This window comes from Petaurus breviceps, unplaced genomic scaffold (genome assembly GCF_028583685.1).
Source record: "Petaurus breviceps papuanus isolate PSGF00001 unplaced genomic scaffold, PetGlider_PUasm1.0 98, whole genome shotgun sequence".
In the NCBI taxonomy this organism is placed as follows: domain Eukaryota; kingdom Metazoa; phylum Chordata; class Mammalia; order Diprotodontia; family Petauridae; genus Petaurus; species Petaurus breviceps.
In genome coordinates this window covers 62,751,675-62,770,993 of record NW_027187460.1, presented here as the reverse complement: position 1 = coordinate 62,770,993, position 19,319 = coordinate 62,751,675, and the positions used below count along the sequence as shown (strand labels likewise).

General features: G+C 35.7%; 1 protein-coding gene across 1 annotated transcript in view; it reads right to left on the bottom strand.

Moving 5' to 3' along the window:
• Nucleotides 1–19,319, bottom strand: part of RGS22 (regulator of G protein signaling 22) — a 183,483-nt gene that overhangs the window by 37,790 nt on the left and 126,374 nt on the right. Inside the window, exons 16-20 of the mRNA XM_069081333.1 lie at nt 17,085–17,177; nt 15,538–15,695; nt 13,081–13,243; nt 11,741–11,899; nt 4,944–5,012 (exon numbers count right to left, since the gene is read on the bottom strand). Of these exons, the coding sequence (XP_068937434.1) occupies nt 4,944–5,012; nt 11,741–11,899; nt 13,081–13,243; nt 15,538–15,695; nt 17,085–17,177 (642 nt within the window). The remainder of the gene's footprint in view (nt 1–4,943; nt 5,013–11,740; nt 11,900–13,080; nt 13,244–15,537; nt 15,696–17,084; nt 17,178–19,319) is intronic.

The window sequence follows — 19,319 nt, the reverse complement described above, 5'->3', positions numbered from 1 at the left end:
GAAATGGAGTCAAATGTATAAAAAGAAGAGCCATTTCCCAGTTGATAAATAATTAAAGGATATGAACAGGGAGTTTTCAGAAGAAATCAAAGTTACCTATAATTATATGAAAAAATGCTATGAATCATTCTTGATTAGAAAAAGGCAAATTAAAACAACTCTTAGATACCACCTCACCCCTATCAGAAATAACAAATGCTGGAGGGGATGAGGGGAAATAGGTACATTAATTATGTGTTGCTGGACAAGTTCATTAGTCCAACCATTCTGGAGAAGAATCTTGAACTATGCCCAAAGGGCTATAAAACATTGTGTACCCTTTGACTAGCAATACCACTACTAGGTCTGTACCCCAGAGAGATAAAAGAAAAAGGGACAAGGATGCATATGTACAAAAATACTTATAGCATTCTCCTTTTTTTGGTGGCAAAGAGTTGGAAACTTAGGGGATGCTCATCAGTTGGGGAATGGCTGTACAAGCTATTGCATATGACTGTGATGGAGTACTATTGTGCTATAAGAAATGATAGGACAGTGGTTTCAGAAAACCAAACCAAACAAAATATGGCAAGACCTATATGAACTGATGCAAAGTGAAGTGAGAACTAGGAGAACATTGTACACAGTAACCACAATGTTGTAATGATGATCACTGAAAAAGACTTGCTTATTCTGATCGATACAGTGATCCAAGATAATTCCAAAGGACTCATGATGAAAAAAATGCTCTCTACTTCCAGAGAGAGAACTGATGAACTTTGAGTGCAAATTGAAGTATAATTTCCTCACTTTTTTTTGCTTCCCCCCCCCCCCACAATATAGGTGATATGGAAATATGTTTTGCATGATTTCACATGCATATTTTATTTCATATTGTTTGCCTTCTCAGTGGGTGGAGAAGGTTTGGGAGGGAGTGAATCTGGAACTAAAATTTTTAAAAGAATGTCAAAAAGTAAATAATAAATTATTTTTAAAAGATACTTATTCTAGGAGAGTTTAATTTTAATGATTCCTTAAAACCAGAGGAAGGATTAAGAGACCTTTTAAAATCAGTTTCAGCTCTAAGATTCTTTAATTTTATTAAAGGAAAAATAGTAAAGAATCTGTAAGGGTTAACATTCTGATCCTGAAATGGACATTTTGAGTATACTTGGAAGTTAAGAAATATAAAAATTCAAGTTAGTGGCTATGTCTCTAAGCTATTAGCATTGCTATTTTAATGAGATTTAAATCTGGATTTGGGTTTTCATTAATTTATACTATATTTTTCTAATGCTTTATTAACTTCTGATTTACATCATTCATTTTTGCCAGATTTTGAGTTATAAATTTTCTACCCATTTTTCCCCTACCCACTGCCCCAAAATAGCAGTCCCACAGGATATCCCCTCCTCCAATCTGCTCTCTCCCATATTTTCTCCCATATCCCTTTCAACTTTTCCAGTGGATCTCTATGCCCCAGTGCCCGTATATCTTATTTCCCAATTACATGTGTTAATATTTTAATATTAACAGTATATAATAGTATATATATATATACACACATACATATATATGTTTACTAATAGTATATATACACACATACATATATATATTTGAATATTTGATTTTAAAACTTTCAATTCAAGATTCATTCCCTTCCTTCCTTGTCACCCACCCTTACTAGGAAGATAAGCAGTTCAGTATAGGTTGTACATGTGTGACTAATGCAAAACAATAACATAGTAGATACATTGTAAAAGACTGACTATATTTCCCTCCCTCCTATCTCACCTCCCACTTGTTCTATTCTCTACTTGGATCCTGTCCCTTTTCAAAAGTGGGTGCTTCCAACTTCCCTCCCCCCCCAGCCTGCCCTCCCTTCCATCATCCCCCCCTCTCATTCCCTTCCCCCCCTACTCTCCTGGAGGGTGAGATACCCTATTTAGTGTTTATTTCATTCCCTCCTCAAGCCAAATTCAATGCGAATAAAATTGACCCATTCCCTTTTGCCTTCCTATTCTTCCCCTCCATTGTAACCATTTTCCCTTGCCTCTTCTGTATGAGATAGTTTTGGGTTTTCATTAATGTAGGGAAATTTCTGGATTTTTTTATCAATGTAGGGAAATTCATTCTTATCGATGCAGATGATCAGGTAATCTTCACTTCTTTTAGAGATTTGCCTGGAGGACTAAGAGCTTAAATGCCTCACCGAAGGTCACATAGCTAGAACATGCTAGGGAATCTGGAATTCCTAATTCCAAGGTCAGGTCTTATATTTAATATCCAATAATTTTAGAAGTATTATCTTTCTACTCAAAGCTTCATTAAGGAGAAAAATTTTTAAAAAGAATACTTTGTTCCTCCAAAATTTATATAACCAGAACTTTTGTAAGAAACAGAGATAATAACGATCAATATCTTTACCTTTTATTACCTCCCATATTTTGGATGTCAAGAACTTGTTTGAATAGTTCAAATTCTAGCTAATGTAACTGTATGCAGTGTCTTCTCATAATTTTTTCCCCTTTAGCACTGATTCTGATCTCTGATATAACTAGCTGATGGTGTAACTACACAGAGATAGATGATTCTAACATGAATCCTATGTCAATAAGTTATAATTTCCTGCCTGTTAAGAAATAATTCATTTCATGTGCACATGTGGTGCTGTTCAATGCTTGCCATGTCCAATGTCTTCAGATTGTCTTCTTGAGGAAAATAATCACAACACAGAGGCATGAGTCTTCCAAGTTGTCTATAAGCCTTTGTTCTCTCTTTTGTTACTGAAACTTGAAACATATTTTCCAACCTATTTTTCCACTAATCTCTCCTATGCTCATTTTTTTTATTGAAATCAGAGATTCAGAATATATGTTGGCTTGGCTTGGTATATCTCGTCAAGTTCTTCACAGATTGTCTCAACTTTTTCATTATTTAAAACAGATACTGATGGTTAAACTGAATTATTTTCATAATGGTCATTTTATGTGTGTTCATCATAAAAACTTCAAGGTAAAATGAGTTTCCTGTGAAATGTTTCCTGTTGTTCTTTGGCAACAAATGAAGTTAACTCCAAGAAAGCCATTATCTCTCCAAGGAGAACCTGCTAACCATTCTTCCACTTAATTTCAATTTCCTTTTGTCTTCCTTTTTAATTTATTGCAAACATGCCAAAATTCATGTGGTTGCTTTTCCCCCCCAATAATATGTCAAAGTCCTTGGCCACTGGATGATTTCAAGTAACTCAATATTTAAATAAAAAAATCTTTTAAAATTTTACAAAAATGCAATCTTGTTGAGAAAATATTAAAATTTTAATAGGAAAAATATACTGGAGTTTCAGAATAATTCCATTTTTGTGGTTTATATCATATTATCATACTATGATGAGAATCTATTTGAAGTCTTTCTAAATATCCAAGGATGAGATTCCACCTTCACTTCAATGAATGAAATTAAAAGGTGTTAAGAGTAAGAATGGTCACAGTATGATGTTTTAAATGTGTGAACAAGATGATTTATGCCCCGTGATCTTTTTATGAGGTAAGCATCTCTTTGATTAGGTCAAGAAGGAATTAGAGACTGGATAACCAAGTAGATGTCCCTGGCTTTAGGGGCTTTAAAGTGGTGGAGGATTTTTCCATGAGTGAATCACTGGGTTCTAATTTGAATTATTGCAGTGAAACCACTAGAAGGTAGAATGTATCAGGGTCCCAAGACCTTTGACAAAAGCACATCTTTGTACAGAAAAAGGCTCAGAAAATGTCGTCAAGGATGCAGCTGTTACTGACCTTGTGACACAGCGCTGTCATTGTGTATGAGTCTTCTATGTACTCATACCTTGAATCTCAGGTAGCTTGTTGAATGATTTCATAAACAATATTTTCCCAGGAACACACACACACACACACACACACACACACACACGGAAAAACAGACACACAGGAAATGTTACAATTCTCCAGGGCTGATACTTGGGTTTCTCTCACAAGCAGCTTCTCAGTGATAGAGGAACCAATGCCCTCACTCTAATTACTGATGGAAGATACTGATTCCTTCACACACTTTCCTACTCTTTTGCTTGGTTTTACTAAGACAATGGATAATTATGCACAAATTTTCATTCTGGCAACAAGTCTTGATTTTTTTCATGCTCTTTTCCCCCTACTTAATATTTTTTTTAAATTTTTTCTAATTACACATAAAGATGGTTTTCAACAATCACTTTTATAAAGTTTTGAGTGCCAAATTTTGTTCTCACTCCCTCCCTTCCCTCCCCCCTCCCCTAAGATGGCACGCAATCTGATATAGGCTATACATGTACAACCATATTAAATATATTTCCACATTAGTCATGTTGTGAAAGAAGAATCGGAATAAAAGGGGAAAACCACAAGAAAGAGAAAAACAAACAAAAAAGATTTGCATTCAGACTCCATAGTTCTTTTTCTGGCTGTGGATAGCAGTTTCCATCATGAGTCTTTTGGAATTGTCTTAGGTCATTGTATTGCTGAAAAGATTTCTTGCTCTTTAAGATGCAAAATTAGCATATCTCAGATGAGATACATGATTTTAATCATTATTAAAATGATATTTATCTTAACTCTGATAATGCTAAAATATAATCCTAAACCAAAGTGATTTTGTGAGATAATTTAATCGGTTGATTTCATTGCATATTCTACTTTCTCTTTTATGTTTGTTTGAAAGGAAACTACTTTTATTGATATATATTCCAATGACTATGCTGGGATGAAGAGCTTACTATAGTGTCAACACTCCTCAGACTTCTTTAATCAGCTAATAATAATCAGTTAATAATAAGTTAAGATGTTGACAATTTTGGTCTTTGTACCAAGAGAGTTGTGTTTCCAGTAGGAGTCTTCAAAGCATGACGGCACTGAAAAATAGTAATCTAACAGAAAGAATGAATTTTCTAAGAAAGAAAGTACAGTACTTGCCTTCCAGACCCCAATTTTCTCTCCATGTTTCTTGAGTATAACATCTTCAGCTATATCTTCCATCTGCAACTAAATGTAGATTAAACATAGAATCAATTCATTAATTATGTATACTGTGGTATTATGGGAGGCAACACTCTTTCTGAATCTTATAACCACATGATTTCTTATTCACCCACCAAGATGGATCTCAGCTTCCTGGCAGCCCCTTCAGGTTTCAAGATGCTTTTCCAAACCTAGGTCCCGATAGGGAGGAGACCTAGCAGTCTCTTTTTCTATGACCCTTCCTACACCCTGATGACATCATACCAACCTTTATATATTTAAAAGGTATTTTCCATGAAAATTACAGAACACAAAATAGAGAGAAGAGTAATAGTAAAGAAACAGACAATAATAGCTAATATTTATTTAAATAGTTCTTTAAAGCTTACAAAGTACATATACATTATCATATCTGACTCTCCCAATAGCCCTGGGAGGAAGGTACCAGAGGACTTGTCTCTAGTTTTTCAGATGAGGATCAGAGGCAGGATCTGAACTCCAGCCTTCTTGACCAAATCCAGATCTCTATCCACACTGCCTATTCTATATCTGTGGTGCGGGAACATTCTTTCTGTTGCAAATTCTCATCCTTTGATTCTTGTTCACAACTTTCTTTCACAGAGAATCTATTAAATGAGCTAGAAGTTTGTCTATGGTTCCTTTAATTCTCTGTATCACTGCTGCCTTCATACAGTGGAGCCAACATCCCTCACTAGTTATATAACAGAAGCTTCTACTGTTCTGGTAATTCAAGTGCTCGATGTTTTGATTGTTTTTTTTTTTTTTTGCCAGTTCTAACATGCAAAGCATCGAGTCATTAATTTAAAGCCAGAAAGGGTCTTAGAAGTTATTGAATCCAATCTTTTCATTCTATAGAGAGGAAAACTGAGATACAGTTGTCTGAGTGGAGATTTGAACCAAGATCTTCCTTGATGCTGCCTTTCATATGAAACAGCCTTTTTACACCTTTCTTACATGCATCTTTCCCTTTGAATCTCTTGCAGTTTGATTCTTCTGAAATTATCATTTTCTATGGCAAAGCCACACAGAATCACTGGGAAGATGTTTTTTGGTTTTGGATGGACAATAGTGTTGTAAAAAGCATATGCTTTAGTAACAACAAGAAGCTGGATATCAATGATTCACTAAATTTAATGCCTGATCTTCTCCTAGGCAGTTCTGGGCCCAGTTCACTGACCATTTTCAGTGTCTGTCCAAGGTAGACATAGAACTGAATTAACTCAACAGACTTTCCATTCAACTACATGCCATAATCTGTGTAATACGTATTCTTCATCACAATTTTTTTTCCTAATGTGAACAGCTAGGCTGATCTCTTTTAAGTGACTAGAGCTTATTCTGAAGACATTATAGTGTTCTGGGTTCTAAAGTCACAGGAACATCTGGAGAATCTCAGTGCTCACAAGGAATCCCTCTTTGTTTGGAATTTTATGCAGCTTATTTTCAATTATAATTGCAGATACCTCTGCTAAACATAGAATTCCCACTTAATGCCTCTCTTGATGTTACTACTCATCAAATTATTGAAGAAAGTTAACTCTGCAGTTGCAACTGTCATGGTATCTTGTGTGCATTTAGCATATGGCACACAGTAGGTACTTAAATGTTGTCTTAACTTGTTGATTTAACAAATGTGTTAACCCTTGCTTGAGGAAAGTCTTTAAGAGTCCATTTTGCTCTACCAAGTCAAATGACTTTTTGTTACAAAAAAGCCATAGACACTGGGGGACCTTATATTCTATATGTTCCTCAGTCAGTCGTGTGACTTTGAAGATGTAGTTTGCTGTAGAAAACTGTTTGCAAAAGACTTGCCCATTGTCCTTATATATTCATCATCTACAAAAACCTTTCACACAAAAATTTTCTAGAGATAAGAAAGTAGGCCTATGGATGGTGGATGATAGTATATATAGACACAGATATATGTACATACATACATATATAATATATAATTGTTTACAGTCTTTGGAACTTTTTCTTTTTTGAGATACCTTGAAATTTATTAGCGTTAAGCTTGTGTTCCCTCCAACAAACTTCTGTATATTTGTTTAAGCCCAGTGGCATTGCTGAATTTACCACTTCCTCATACAGTACCCTGAATATTGAGGTGATGAAGTCCAATATGGTTCTTCTACTAACAACAACAATAATAGCTAACATTTACATAGTGCTTACTATGTGCCAGACACTGTGCTAAGTGCTTTACAATTGTCATCTCATTTGAACCTCCCAGTGCTATTATTATCCCTACTTTACAGATAAGGAAATCGAGGCAAACAGAGGTGAAGGGACTTCCCCAGGGTCACACATCTAGTAGGTATCTGAAGCTGCATTGAAACTCAGAACTTTCTGCCTCCATGCTATCCACTGGTACAACCTAGCTGCCTCCTCCCATCACTGATGAGAATGGAGAATCAATAAAAAATGCTTGCAGAACTGTTCCATCTCACATTTCTTTGTTGTACTCCTTCTAGTAAATGCACAAATGCTCTTGAGAAATTCTGAATTAGAGGTTCTACAAGATTTCATTTTCTTCTCAATTGCTATTTACTGTTTTGTGAGTCAAAATTTCTTGTATTCTTTGATCCTCCTCCTCCATGATGTTTTGCAAATAAGTTTGTATTCTAAACTAGCATAATCTTGTCTACCATTTTTCTCTTCTTAGAAAGGAGATCAAATGTTTCCTGGCAGGGGTGGTTTTGGGTTCTTGCAGTGCTTCTTAAAACTGTGGGTCAGAACCCACACGTTAAGAAGCGCTGAAGGGATTGTAAGTTGAAAAAGCATAAGAAGTCCTGCTTTAGGGCTCTTCATTACCGTGACTGCCTTGTGTAACAACCCACAAGTATGGTTTCTTCATTGTTTATCATTTTCCAACTTGAGGAGTTTGTTTAAACAGGCTGGTTTGGAATGGCTATAACTGCATGCCATTTCTTCTTATCTTTAAAAAAAATTTTGGTAATGATTGTGACCTTTGATCTAATTAGTCAATGATTCAATCATGTACCTAAAAGACAACTGAATCTGAAGTAATTTAGTAAAGTTATTTTGTTTTGTAAAGATATTGTCTATTTCATCTCTTGTGATATTCCTTGGTGTTTGCTACATCTAACACTTTCCTTTCACTTCTTTTTTCTTAAAAAGCTTGCAGGTATGGAACTTCTTAGAAGTCTATAAGCCTTTGGTCTTTTTTCATTTCTTGACTCCAAATCATAATTTTCAACTTCCTTCCCTATACCCAGATTTTCATTGTCACCGAATATAAAGGCATACATGACAACTTTGTTTAGAAACCCAATTTACCATTAGAATGTCTTACTTCTTTATACTCTGCTGCAAGATAACAATATTTACGTAGTGTTTTAAGGTTTACAAAGTGTTTTACATATGTGATCTCATTTGATTCTCCCAATAACTCTGTGAGATCAGTGCTACTATTATGCCCATTTTACAGATGAGGAAACTGAGAGGTTAGGTTACTTGCCAAGGCCACACAGATATTAAATGCCTGCAAACAGGATTTAAACTCAGGTCTTCTTGCCTCCAAGTTTAATACTTTATCTGCTACCTGAACCCACTTGCCTCAAGTGCAAGTATTTTGTAAACCTTTAAAATATTTTGTAAATTAAGTTATCATCATTACTATGTCACAATTATTTTTACTTTCATCCCTCTGGTGCAAGTACTTTGTAAACGTTCAAAATATTATGTAAATGTGAGTTATCATCTTCATCATGATGTTGCAATTTTGGTCTCTTTGCTTATGCTCCCAAGTACCACAAGGAAAGATGACCAAGTGTCAGAGGTTCATTGCTGGGACTAAGAAATTTCATGCAAAATTAGATGAGTCAGTCCTGGCTGAAAGCAAAAGGCCATTTTCTTTGGTATGTTTTAATGAAGGTCCCAAAGGAAAGGTCATGTGGTTTAACTGGAGACAATCCAAAAGAGTGGTGGACAAGGACAATGATAGAAAGGCACCAGGGTAGATCACTAACTTCGTTTTTACCCTGGGGCCAGGATCAATGCTTCCAAACTAAGGTAGTCCATTAAACTCCCTCACAATGAAAAAAAAAAAAGTTATTTAGTGCTTACCAAAGGGAAAGGAAAGGGATACAATCAGGTAAGTCATTAGGGAGCACTGGGCATGATGGATGGTCTTTAGGACATTTCAGGAAAAGGTAGTCTTATGATGATTTAGGACTAATGAGTCCATGTTTCAGGGCATCTCAGATAGCTTCAGGATTGGGGCTAGACTGATGATTGATTCAGGAAAAGAACTGTTCTGATGTTTTTTATAGGGAGGCTTCCTGCTTGGTAAGGCTGGATTTGGGCACTCTCCCTGAAGTCACAGGCAATTAACATCCAAACAGAGTTGCTAGCCTTGAATATTCCAAGTTTGGAAATTTCCAGATTTGGGTATGTGGGAGGAGTAGAGGAGTGTTGTTCCAGCGAAACAGCATAGAAAACAGAGGGGGTACCAGGCAGGCAGAGGAGATGTTAAGGAACAGATAGCCAGAGAGACCAAGGCTTTTCTGCAGCACAGCACCAAGTATGCCACAGAATGACGGTCCTTGTTGCTTTTGGGCACATAAAGAAACCAACTTAATATAGCTTCTTGATGAGAGCCAGCTTTCCAGTTAGCTGTAACTTGTTTGTCTTCTCTAAATATATTACAAACTGTCGACATGGATCTGTTTCAGTTCCTCCAATAATTTATTAACTCTTTTTTTTGTTGTTGGTCAAAGATAAATCAGTAAGTGTATCAACAGTTAAGTTAATGTTTATAAATAGCTTAAGAAAGATGTGATTCTTATTACCTTCTACCCTCATTTTCCATTAATTTCACTATGGAGATAGGCATGTGGTCTTAGGACCCTTTATATTTTTGTCCATTTCATAGGTTGCCATGGCCAAAAAGTCAACACAACAGGGGCCTTCTTTCTCCATATTGAACTGCTCCTTGAATAGTAGCAGGCAAAGTCTGTCACTATGACCACACTTCAAACTTGGTACAACCTATGAGTCTGAACAACCTTCAAGAACCCAGGGTAATGTCTGTCGATACCAGAAAGGGATACTCAAGAACTTTTATGGAGAACAGAAGTTAGGAGATCACAGTAACAAATGAAAAAAGGTTGGGTTTACAATGCCCCACGTTTCTTACAGCTTAATCATGGTTTTTCACTCCCTCTTGGACATCTGCCTATCTACTCCAGTTGTGTCTATATGATGATGATAAAGCAACTGGTCAAGTCACCAGATTGGCTGATCCTAAAAAAGACTATTCAAACTGGTTGTTTGCAATCAGGAATACACATACATAGCTAAGAATTTTTCAGTCTTCAATTAGTCATACTGACACAACTGAGCCCTGGTTTAACTAGGGTTACCCAGAACACAGATAACTTTCTTCCTCATATTTTGAGCTATGTCTTAACCAAAGAATTCCAATCCTTATAGTATGTTGGTTGGTTCAAAAATTATTATTTTTATTTATGTAATAACTATTATATTAATAAAAAAATAATGGCCAACATTGATATAGTCAGTGTTCTTCAATGTTTATAGAGCTTATTATTTATGCCCATTATTTCATTTGATCCTCTCAACATCCATCTCAACGGTGAGATAGATAGTGTGTACTATTGTTTCCATTTTACAGTGAAGAAACTGAACCTTAAAGAGGTAAAAATACTATACAGTCACCTGACTAGTAAGTGACAGAGCTGGGATTCTGTCTTCTGACTGCTAAGTTGACAGTTTCCAGCCAACTTCCACATATCAGGCAAATCACAGCAAATCTCCAAACTGCCATTAGTTGTAAAAAACAGTCATTGCTAACATGGTAGAATATCTTCTAGACCATCATTGTTGTTTATGTGATGGGTCACATGAAAATTACTATAGTAAATTATAGTACAGAAATTAAGTAAATGGTCCTAGAGATTGCTTAGAGCAGTGGTGTCAAATCAAATAGAAATAGAGGCCACTAATTTATATCAAAATATCCTTGAGGGCTGTATATTGACTTAGTTTTAGAATATATGATCTATATTTTATTGTATTTTCATTTATTTTGTTAAATATTTCCCAATTTTGTTTTAATGTGATTCAGCCTGGATTCAGAAGGGTGACATAGGGATGTGTGTTTGACACCTTTGGCTTAGCGGCATTAAGAGAGAGGCTAGGTAGATGGAATAATTTCGTCTTTGGAATGTGAAATGAAACAGTCAGAAAGGGGTCAACATCATCACTGCCTTTTTAACATGAAACAGCTTTATGACTCCGTAATTTTCAAATTCTAATTTCCCTTCTCTGCTTTAGCTGATTTCCTTAATTAACTCAGAAGGCTAGCAGCATTTCCTGGTAGTTTGTCTTCAAAATGTTTTGTCAGTTCAGTAAAGAGGATGGTACTTTGAAATTCCTACCAGTTAATACTGAGTATGATGCAAGTAGATGGCAAAGGTCAGGAAGATCCGAGTTCAAATCCAGCCTCAGATATTTACTAGTTGTGTGAACCTGGACAAGTCACTTAACCTTATTTACCTCAGTTTCCTCATTTGTAAAATGAGCTGGAGAACGAAATGGAAAACACTTCAGTATCTTTGCCAAGAAAACCCCAAATGGGGTCACGGAGAGTTGGGCATGACTGAAAAGATTGAACAACAACCAAAATGATACTCACCATTTAAACACAGTCATCACTGCACCAGAGAGTGTGTCCCTTCTCTTACCTTTATTTTTTGACGTGCTGCATACTGTTCACTTGATAGGAACAAGGGCAACCACATGTTTTCTAGCCTTCTTTGGACACATTTTTGAATTTCCAGCAGAACAGGTGAGGCCAGCTGCTCATGAAGAATCATTCCCCAGCCACCACCTAACTGCATTATCTTAAAAAAAAGGAAATGTCAATAAGGAGATATTTACTGTTGCTAAAAGGTACTGTAGTCTGTAAATAAAAATTAGTCTCAGCATTTGTCTCACTAAGTAGGTCTGAGAGGATGCTGACAACTTTCCCTCTCTGAACTTTTCAGGTGTAGCATGTTATACAGGTGATGTTCTCCAGTCTTGTAGGATCTTGGATGAAGAGACTGATTCCATCAAATTAAAAAAAAATTCCCTTCAGCTGGTCAAGAATTAAAAATGTTAAACAATAGTGTGATTCATTTAACTCTGTTGTTATGAAATTAACTACATAGGACCTGTAAACACAGCTACAAGATAAGGAAGGAAAGTGAAATAAATATTGGGGCAGGGATGTGCTAATAAATATTTAACAACCATCTCTCAAAAATGTACATATTTCTCACTTTTAAGCTTAATCTGATTCATTAATATTTTCTTAAATCTAGATAATCAATAAAACAATAAACCAAGCCCTGCTTTGCATCTTGCTTATTTCCAAGACATAAATGCTCACATTGAGAAGTTAACAAGCAGCAGGTGTTTGGAGCTGGCTCTGGAACACTCCTGCATAGGAGTGACATCCTGAGAAAGTACTGAGGCATAGAAGGGTTGGAGGTTGAAATGAAGAGTACAAAGACAAAAATGCAATTATCTTTGTCAAAGCAATTGCACAGGAGAAATAGCATGAAAGATGTATGTATCTCTTACTAGAGAAACATTGACGGGAAAAGGAGGTGAGGCAGCATTGCAATGAGAGGGAGGGGTAAGCAAAGAAGTTTGTTTGCTTGGTGTATTGGTATTCACACAGTGTCAGGAGATCTAGAAGAAGTGTCCCCTGATGTTGGGAGGAGCTCCTGTGCAGGATTTGCAGGAATCTCAGGGATGAGAAGAACATAGGATGAGAAAGCTTAGATTGGGGGGGGGGGGGGGGGGGGGGATTTTACTTTCTTCTCTAATGGCAATGCTTTTTTAAACAAGACCTTTAAAGAAAAAGTAATGGAGGGAACTTAATTAAGCAACATGACTAAACAGCCATAAGAAATAAACTCTCTCAGAAATGTCTATCGAGTAAATAAGAGAAATAAGCAAATCACAGAAAATCTAGATCATGTCCAGGTAGGAATAAAATTTTAGCTTGGAAACTTCTATTTTGAAATACTGATACCTCATCTTGTTGCTCTTTTGTAGCTGGACTATTGGGTCCGAAGAAGTATTTCTTGTTAAGGTATTTGTTTTTAATATCTATAGATTTTGCCTCTCTTTGTTTTTTATCCTGGTGAAGGATTCTTCTGAACTGCTCAATGTCGGTCCAGCACATGAGGTCCATACTACAAAAGGACATATAAAACACAAGTGAATGCCTGAAGAAAGCATTTTTAAGTGCTTACTAATTCCATTTCTGCTGAACAAGTCGTTATTTTGAAAGCATTTAGAAGGCAGATGTCCATGACTAATTATGATAAATTATGCAACTGGCTGGGTCAAAATTGTTGGATCTGATCACTAGCTGGAAAGTTACCATCAATGACTATGCACCAAACTCTACTTTACCTTAGAATAGTTACCTTAGTAACTATTTTGTAAATATATGACAATAACAAAGAACCAGTGTAATGGGAATGCAAATTTGGAAGATCTTCCCTGCCCCTAGGCTAAAATGCACCTGAAGCCTGGGGAGGGAGGCTTGTTTTTCAGTAGATACTTCTTGATTGGCCAGTGAGTCAATAAGGTTGTTACATTCTCTGAGCCAGGAGAAGGCTATATAAGCCCTGATGTGTAGCTTTGTTTTGGGACTCACTTTGAGAAGTGTTCTGTGATTTGATCTGAATTATGGGAAGCCGTTATTGAGAGTCCCCCAGCTTTGAAAAACCCAGATGTGAAAACCCAGATGTTGACTGGGTATGGATGTAATGGTTGGACAGTTTGGAAAGCTGTCTACTTGATCTGTTAATGTCTTGATAATTCTGTCTGTATATTTTGAAGTTTGGGGTGCTGACCTTTTTCCCCTGAACAAGGTAAACGATACATGTCTGACTGATTAAAGTAAGCTTGTTAACCCATTTTGAGTTGCTTTCCTTTAACAAAGCAGATCCAAGGGGTGGCCAGGTAGCACAGCGAGTAAGAGCACCGGCTCCAGTGTTGAAAACACCTGGAGATCGAATCCCAGGCTCAGACATTTAGCACCCGCCCAGAAACACCTGGCCGTGTAACCTTGAGCAAGTTTTGCTTTAAAAAAAAAAAAACCAAAGCAGATCCAAGAACCTGTATGGGCAGCAAACCCTGAGGACGCGCTTGGGGTGCTTGCTGCTACAACCGGAAGCTATAACACCATTTATTGAAAAAGACATTCAAGGGGTGCTAGGTGGCCAAGTGAGTAAAGCACCGACCCCAGAGTCAGGAAGACCGCAGTTCGGTTCTGGCCTCAGACACTTAAAACCCCCCCCCCCACACACACACACACACACAAAACTACGTGTAAGCTTGGGCAAGTTACTTAACCCCAATTGCCCTCCAAAAGGCAAAAAAAAAAAAAAAGACATTCAAAACACTTCTACAAAGTCAATAATGGCATCTTGGCATTTATAAACCAATGATTCAAATCGATCCAATATAAAAATAATTGTTAACTCATTAACAATTATTAACTTATTAATATTATATTAATGGCATTGTTGATACTATTAACTTATTAATACTATATCAATAATGAACTTATTAGTAAAATCCATTAATGATAAATTATTGATAAAACAATGTTTTTTTCTGGCCCACATAAATATAATATAAACAGATTACATTTCCGTAGTACTTTAACAGTTGTAAATAATTTTTAAAAAAACATGTTATATTTCATCTGTGTGTTAGATTAAGGACAATTCTCACTAGAAAGAAGGGAAAATTCTACCATAACAAAAGAACAGTTTGATCAAATATATGCATATGAATGAGCATCAGGAACTATCACTGACTGCTAGAGTCAAATTCTACACTCAGAAGTCATTTTCTACTAAACACAAATGGACTCATCAGCAAGTGATTATGGCTCAGTCTACACTAAACAAATATATTGAAAGTTCTTAGTTCTCGTGTAAAGCTTTAATATTTGTTTTTTTTATATTCAGTTGCACACACAAATGTAGCATCACATGTATGAAACATGCCTCACTGCATGAGAAATTAAATTAATTTTCAATTCTTTAAGAAAAAATATTATATTACTGAAATCTTAGAATAGGTACACTCTTGTGACAAGGTAACCTTGTCTTCCCAGAAACAATTTCATACCTATACAACAGAGCATAACAGAAGGAAAACACAAAAAGGGGACAAAGTCATTGTTTCAAAAGTAGTCAATGCCAAAATAATTCATCATATTTTTACTTAAATTAGATTTTAAACAATCAATCTTTTTGTTTTTTTTAAATGTTAAACCCAAATCTGAAACCTAAAATGTATATAGAGCCATTTCTAAAAATTATGTTCAGCAGTTCTTAGGAATTTAGCATGATACTTCTGGGTTTGGACAAAGGCAAATTTCAGAATCAAAGGATAAGTGAAATGTATACAATTAGAAGCAGATTAGAAAAGAATATCAGATTTATAAATGGTAAACATCACATACCTAGCAGAATGAGAAGCAAGAAACTGGCGGAAATGTTCAAATTCCAGCTTGTTGTTAACCAGATAATTAAAGTTAAGATGTCTAAATTCCTCAGGAACTTTATTCCAAAGTTGTGTTTCTTTAGGAATATAAGGGACCGGTAAATCAGGTACAGCTTCCTAAGGTAATACAAAGAAGTTGTTGTAACATAAATAGGAACATTTTCTACTAAATGTCAAGCATTTTTTACAAATATCTATCTCAGAGCACAAATTTATTTTCCTATTTTCACAATCAATCAATATGTCAGTCAGCAAGCAATTATCTAGTGCTTATGATATTGTCAGGCCTGGTGCCAGGAGATAAGGATACAACAAATACAAAAAATGGAACAATCTCTACTCTCAATTGATAATGGAGAAACAGAGTCAAAAGTTAATTATTCGCTCAAAGCAAGTCAATAGGAGAACTTAGTTGTCAATCCAGTAGGCAGGAAAAACTATGAATAATATCTTTTGAAAGCACAAGATCACAGCCCAGAATTTCAAAGAACAATTTGTGGTTATGTATGTAGAAGAGTGGGGAAAGGTAAGTTTTCTGGAAGTTGAACTCCTCCCATAAAGAAAAGTAGCACCATGATTAAAAAAAAACACAATACAGACTAAGTTTTAAACCCAGCTTTCTCTTACTAGGGAGAATAATTTTGACAGAAATGCTTTAAATTCATATTGTTGATCTGAAGGTTGACATTCCTGTATGATACTGTTATAGTTTTATGCAACATTTTCCAACGCATCAATTAACATAATTAATTAGAGGCAGAAATGTGGTACAATGCATAGAGTGCTGGAGTAGGAGTTAGGAAGAAATGAGTTCAAATCTTTCTCAGTCTCAGGTTCCTTGTCTGTAAAATGGTGATTTAAAAAGTTACCTACATCACAGGGCTATTGTTAGGATCAAACAAGATAACCTATGTAGAGGACTTTGCAAACTTAAAGTACTATATGAAAGTTGGCTATTATTATGTAATGCTTAAACAATCCAGGGCTTATGTATTAAGATGACTATTCTGAAGGATGCAATTTTATAAAACACGCTAATAAATAACAAAATAATAAACAATAAAAATACTCAATTCATTCATCTTTCCACCCCCGCCCCCCCCCCCCCCCAGACACTGTCAATTCCTTGTCACTTTTAAATTCCTTATTACTTTTGTCAATCAAACACTTCCCTTTCCATATGGGAGAATTCCTAGCTCCTTCCTGAACTTAAAATGGGTAGAAAATGTGGCTGCTTTAAAGACTGAACAACAGCATTAAAACAAACTCATTTCTGGATAAAAATCTCAGCTGTCTGGTCCCTGCCAGGGGAGAAATCTAAAACAGATCATCTATTTAATTTTTCTACTGTGGGGTTAAATCAATAGCCGTGTGACTGGTAAATGAAGATCAATAAATCAAAATATTGTTTTAGCAAAACTTGTTTTCAGTTTCTTTTCCGGATATACAAAGTGCTAACTAGTCAGGAGAAAAAAATCTGTTTGTGTAAGGAGGGACTTGTCTTACCTCTTCCTTCTTGGAAACAGCCTCTTTATGTATAGCTTGTAGCTTTCTAAAGTACAAGGAGTCCAGCTGTCGATCTTGTTTCACTAGCTCCACCTAATAAAAATAATGTTGTACCTTATGTCATCGATAGATCACACATTATCCAGGGTGTCCCAAAAGTCATTATTTCAAAGATGAAAGTGATGCATATGAATCCTGGAATTATTATTTAAATAGATTTCTGCTTCAAACTGCCACTTCCCAATAACCTATGTCAGCCCCTTTAGAACCTTCCCTAGTAAAAAAGTAGAGTTACTAGCAAAACAAACCAGCACTTTGGTCACTTCTAACAAACCTCATCCCATTCCTTACTCCATCACATCTTTGTTAAGAGGCACAACTATGTTTTACTATCACTTCTCTGGAGTCAAGAATGATGACTATGTGACCCCAAAACAGAACTCATTATCTTTTCCTCCAAATCTACCCTCCTCTTCTGAATTTCCCTAATTCTGTCACAGGTACCATTTGTGCAGTTACCTCAGCATTTTCCTTCAGTCCTTGCTCTCTCTGACTGTACATTAACCAAGCTACCCAGCAGTCAGCTCTTACCCGTGGCTGCAAGAAACTGTAGCATGTGTAGTAAATACAGCATGATAAAATCACCTCCGTAGATGGGCTAAACCAGGTTGAGGGTAACTACAGACCTCAAATCTATTAGTGAGTTAGGGTGGTGTCTACCCCAAGCATATAAAGACTTCCCCTGCTGGAATGGGTAGATGAGGACAATTTGTTTCAATGGCATGAAGGCAGCTAAAACAGGCAGACATTGACATTTGGTCAATCATTGAAGATGCCAGGGTCATCCAATGCATCCTAGGCCATTTTCAGTTACCCTGACTTTATCTTGCTACTGGACTTGGATGACTCAGTAAGACAGAGTGAGGCTGACAATTTTGTACAAGTCTGCTTCATTTAAACCCAATTCCATGCACTAGTCAAGACACCCTGTGATGTCATTGGTCCTGCTCAAAAAGGAAAGTAAAAAATCATTAACGAATCTTTTTCTAAATGTCATTTCTATTTCTCCCCATCTTTTATTTCCAACATCTTCTCACCCAGTCACCAACTTAGTTTAGGCTTTCATTACCTCCTGCATAGACATTTTTAAACATTAAATTTTATTTTTTTCAATTAACAAAAATCTGGTTTCTCTCCCACCTGCCTCTTCCCCCATTGGAAAGGGAAAGAAAAACAAAACTCTTGCAAATTTTCCGTTTTGTTGGCACATAATTGATCTTTTCTTGACAATTATTATTTCTGACAATTTTCTTATTTCTTCTTTTAACTATTGTAAATTAACTTTTTCATTTTTGATGCTGGCAAACTCTTCTCTCTTGTACTCTCACTCACCATTTCTTCTCTCTCTCTCTCTCTCTCTCTCTCTCTGTCTCTCTCATTTATCTCTTTTACTGATATTTTTAAAATATCTTCATTTAGCTAGGTGGCACACTAGATTAAGTTCTGAGCCTGGAGTCAAGAAGTCCTATGCTCAAATCCAACCTCAGACACTTGTGTGAACCTGGGCAAGTTACTGAACCTCTGTTTGCTTCAATTTTATTATCCATAAAATGAAAGTAATAATAGCATTTACCTCCCAAGGTTGTTGTAAGGATCAAATAAATAATAATTGTAAAGGACACAGTAAGCACCATTTAAATGTTAACAACTATCTTTATTAGCTGTTTATCATTTTAGTAGTTTGTTTTAATTTGTTCATCTTTTCTTGGATTTTCAGAAGTACTACCTATTTTTATTTGGGTGTTTTAATTTGTTGAATTTCTTTTATTTAGTTGCATGCTCCATCCATGAATCTTTTCTTTTGTTTATGTAAATATTAGAGATATCAATTTTCCTTATAAATTTTGGTATACTATCTCATTGTTTTCAATTTATTCGATGTAATTATTATTGGTTTTATGCTTTGTTTTTTTACCTTATTTTTAGGACTCTTATGTAATCTTCACTTGTCTTAAGAAACTCTTCAAATTTCTCTTAACTATGCTTTTTATTGCACTGCATCTCCTAAGAATGTGTTTAATATTGCTGCTTTTCTGTATTTGTTTGAGTTCTTGATGTTCCAGGACAGAGCCAACTTTTGCAAAAGTGCCAAGCAAAATTGAAAAAAAAAAAAGTGCTCTTTACAACTCCTAGTTAGTAGCTATTAATCCTTATTTTTACTTTTTAAAATAATCT